General features: G+C 51.8%; 2 protein-coding genes across 2 annotated transcripts in view; both read right to left on the bottom strand.

The window, feature by feature from the left end:
* Nucleotides 1–216, bottom strand: part of LOC103598536 (neurogenic locus notch homolog protein 2-like) — a gene marked incomplete at its 3' end in the record, with an annotated part of 6,788 nt that extends 6,572 nt beyond the window's left edge. Inside the window, exon 1 of the mRNA XM_008582528.1 lies at nt 207–216. Coding sequence (XP_008580750.1) covers nt 207–216 — 10 coding nt within the window. The remainder of the gene's footprint in view (nt 1–206) is intronic.
* Nucleotides 217–665: 449 nt separating this feature from the next.
* On the bottom strand, nt 666–3,014 carry ADAM30 (ADAM metallopeptidase domain 30). Its single transcript, XM_008582527.1, has one exon. The coding sequence runs from the start codon at nt 3,012–3,014 to the stop codon at nt 666–668; it is 2,349 nt and encodes a 782-aa protein (XP_008580749.1).
* Nucleotides 3,015–3,910: the final 896 nt, after the last annotated feature.

Below are 3,910 nucleotides of genomic sequence, written 5' to 3'. Positions count from 1 at the left end.
TGCTCATGGAAGGGACACCCCTTGTACTGCGTGTTGTCAACATGTACCCTTCGGCATAGGGTGCAGGTGCAGACATTCGTGTTGAACAAGTTGGGGCAGGAGGAGGAAGAGGCGGACGGTCACTTTGCTCTCTGGGGTTGTGAGAGACAGGGCTCTACGTGCTCATGGAAGGGACACCCCTTGTACTGCGTGTTGTCAACATGTACCCTTCGGCATAGGGCGCAGGTGCGGACATTCGTGTTGAACAAGTTGGGGCAGGAGGAGGAAGAGGCGGACGGTCACTTTGCTCTCTGGGGTTGTGAGAGACAGGGCTCTATGAGGGTACTTCAAAAAGTTGTGGAAAAATAAAATTGAAAGATGACACGCATCTCTCCACAAGCTTGCTGAAGTACGCTTGTCCTCTGAGACCCACCGCAATCCTCTGGAAGACCACATTCAGAGCTTCAGTGTCCAGAGAAGCCGTCGCGCCATTCATTTCAGGGTATTCCAACCTCGATCATAAGCGAGGAGCAAGTGAACGGTAGGAAGATAAAATGCACCGATGTGTGTCCAGAAGAAGAATATTTATTTGCTGATCAAAACTTGTGAGAAAATTTAAGTAAAAAAAGTATGGAGAGAAGACTGCAGAGCCATTTGGGTAAGTGATTAGCTTGTCCAATGAACGATCACATGTTACTGGTTGACTGGGGGTTGCCTGCGTGCTTCTTCGGTTTCTTGACACTCTTTGCTTTGGGTTGTTTATCTTCAGGGGGTTTTGTAGGTTCTTCCTCTCCAGTGTTCACGTTGGACATTTCAGCTCCAGTCTTTGCTTTAGATGGTTCACGTTGAGTGTTACCTGGTGGTGTTTTTTTCTGATTGAGATTTAACCACTTTACTATCATTTGCCTGAAAAACACAAAAATCACTGAGGCAACTAACAAAATGAGGCGCAGTAGCATAAAGGAGACAATCTGAACTGATGCTGGCGCCTCCACTTTCAGTGGTCCTGGAGGCCCACTGTCAACGCTTCCTCCAAACCCTACCTCCTCACAGAACGGAGGGGCCCAGCCATACGTGCAGTGGCAGCTTTTTCTGTTGTTGCAAACGCCTCGGCCATTGCACTTCTTAGACAGACAGTCAAACTTCAGGACTGAGATATCGACACAAGTTCCGTTAAAACATACCCGGTTCTCGCCACAGGATGTGCCATCATTTATCACACCAATGTCAGGTATCCCCAAGGGTTCCATGGATACATGATACCCTGTGCCCCAACACATGACATTTTCTGCATGCAAGTGAGTAGAAATTATAGTAGTATGGTCTGGCAAATCAGGAATGGTTTTGACATTTATACACTGTAGCCTGCCACACACTGAATTCTCCCCGGTACACGGTGTAAAGTCACCAATTCCATTAATCCTACAGTTGCCATATTGATCACCTATTGAATTAACTGCATCATAGCACAGATTAGGAGCCTCCCTGGCATGAGGTCCAAAAATGCTTTGGCACTGCATAAATCTGGATCGACACCCCTTTCGGAAACAAAGGCCTTTGTACTTGCAAGGGGTTCCATCCTGCTTATACAAGTCATTTGGGCAGTAACTTGAATTCCCACTACAGTACTCTGCAAGGTCACATTCATTTTCTTCCTGCCTACACACATATCCAGAGGGGCGAAATTGACAGCGATGACAGCAAAGTCCAAAGCTACAGTTGACACCTTGCCTCAACCTACAATTTGGTTGGCAACATCGGTCTTTTAGACAGTCTTCTTTTGAGCCACAATCACATTGCTCATCGTCTTCCACAATTTTGTTCCCACATCTCTTAACCACATAACCTAGTCCTGGGATATTATTTAAACATTTGGCTGACAAAGATGTGTATCTAAAATAAGCGGCATAACTACAGTTACTAAACCCAGTACGTCCTGTGCCCATGATGCAATTCTTCCTACCCTTACATTGGCAATATTCTTCATCATGTGCCATTCCCAAAGCATGGCCCAATTCATGAGAAGTCCAAGTGGCAGGTCCAAGGATATTTGCATCTAAAATACTACTTGCTGATCCGACATGGTCCATAGAACACACTCTTCCAAAGGACCATGCAAGAGCATCCGTGTATCTTCTCTGAACATACAAATGAGCCCAATCTGCTGGAAGCCGAGCATTGAACACACTTCTTCTATACAGTACAAATCTGCCTAAAACTTCAGCTAAAGTAGGAAATCCAACAAAAATTCTGTTATGATCTGTCCATACCTCAAGAGCTTTTAGATGTATCCTCAACTGGACATCTTGATAGTAGGAGTCCATAATCCCCGTCAGAAGAATGGCATCATTTATGACTCGAGTAAGATTGAACTTCCTGTACATATACGTACTGTGATCAAAGATCAGAGCCAGTTCAATGTACTTTGGGTGCATGTAGGATCCAGAATAGTCCCTCACCCTAGCCGTATTTTCATGCTGGGCCATCTGCCGTTCTATTTCATCATCAGTTAAGCCACAGGTCTGATTGCTAAAGTGCTCTTTCTTCAGGAGATAGACGACATGCTCAAAACTGGAAGAGGCCTTGAGGGGCTCCATTTGGTAATGCTCGCCATCAATGTTCAGTATGCCTCGCAGACCCCCCATGCACGTACTCACAGTAGCGCCAGAGTCCTGAGCCCCTTCCAGTGAGCCCATGTAGTTGCAGTCCCTGGGTATATAGGGGTGATCCTCCAGCAGTTCCCCGTGTTCTGTGAAGGAGAAAACACGCAGATGCCGGGGCAACAGAAACCTCTTGGGCCACAGGTGGAGGACATGCTTCTTGCCTTTTAAGTGCAGGAGGTAGGACACGGGACTGACCACACCCGGCTCTCCTGCCCGGAAGCTCAGCTTCCTGGGGATGGTGATTTCGTACGAGTCAAAGCCCCACTCAGGGTGAAAAAGGGAATCCTCGTCAAGAGAGTCAGCAAGGAGCACCGCCATCACCAGCACGAGGAGCGAGCGGCCTCGGGAGGGTGGGATCCGCGCCGCCCTCATGGTCTGTTCCTCCTCAGTGTCGGTTCCCTCCTCAGTCCCAGCGGCAGGGGCGTCGCGAGTCGGACAGAGCTCCAGGGACGGCCGCCAGAGGCGCCGGAGCGCACAGCGCGGAGCCCCACGAGCAGGGCGTGGGGCCGCCCGGCCGCCCAGGCTGCGTCCCGCCGCCTCTCCAGGGGCGCGCGCCCGGCCCAACGCACCCAGTTCGTCTTCTGGGCGGAGCCGTTGGGCGCACGTGGAAGAAACAGGGAAAGGTGAGCGAGAATGAAGGAGAAAACAGGAGCTGCTGGCACGTGGGATGGAGAGGGGCGGAGAGCAGCGTCGGAAACGGAGCCCGAACAGCGCAACGCGAGGGACGACCGCGAACCTGCCGAAGGCTCACGCCCTCCTGCGCCACTCGGTGTGTCTCTGCAGGCGCTGGGACACAGGCCGACGTGGGGTGTTTCAGGGGCCACTGTGCTCACCTCGCTGTCGCACCGTTCCCAGTTTTCCGCGGGGGTGGCTTGCGGCAAAAGGAAGGAGCACCGGCACCCGCAGAGTCGAGACAAGCCTGAGTGTCGGTGTAGCCCCTGCGGCGCAGCCCCTCTGCTTCAGCCGCCGGCGCCTCTTAGCGAAGCTCCCGCGGCTCCTGCGCTGCACCCGGGCGACAGAAAGATTCTGAGCTCGTTCTGCGCGCTGGTTCTTCCTGCGGCGTGTCCCAGCGTGACGAGGATCAGCGTGACTTTCTGCGTCCCGTGCAGCGCTGGGAGAATCTGGGAAGAAAAAGTAGCTGTCTAAGGAGCAAAGCCAGGAGCTCTCAGAGAAAGGCAAGAAGGTGGTTACGTTTGCGGCGTGAGTGATGAGGCTGAGACGCACAGGGAGAAGACCCCAGCTTAGACAGCGGAGGGGCTCGTCGTCCG

This window comes from Galeopterus variegatus, unplaced genomic scaffold (assembly GCF_000696425.1).
Source record: "Galeopterus variegatus unplaced genomic scaffold, G_variegatus-3.0.2 Scaffold2663, whole genome shotgun sequence".
Lineage (NCBI taxonomy): Eukaryota > Metazoa > Chordata > Mammalia > Dermoptera > Cynocephalidae > Galeopterus > Galeopterus variegatus.
The sequence above is the reverse complement of the archived record's forward strand: the minus strand, read 5'-3'. Positions and strand labels throughout refer to the sequence as shown.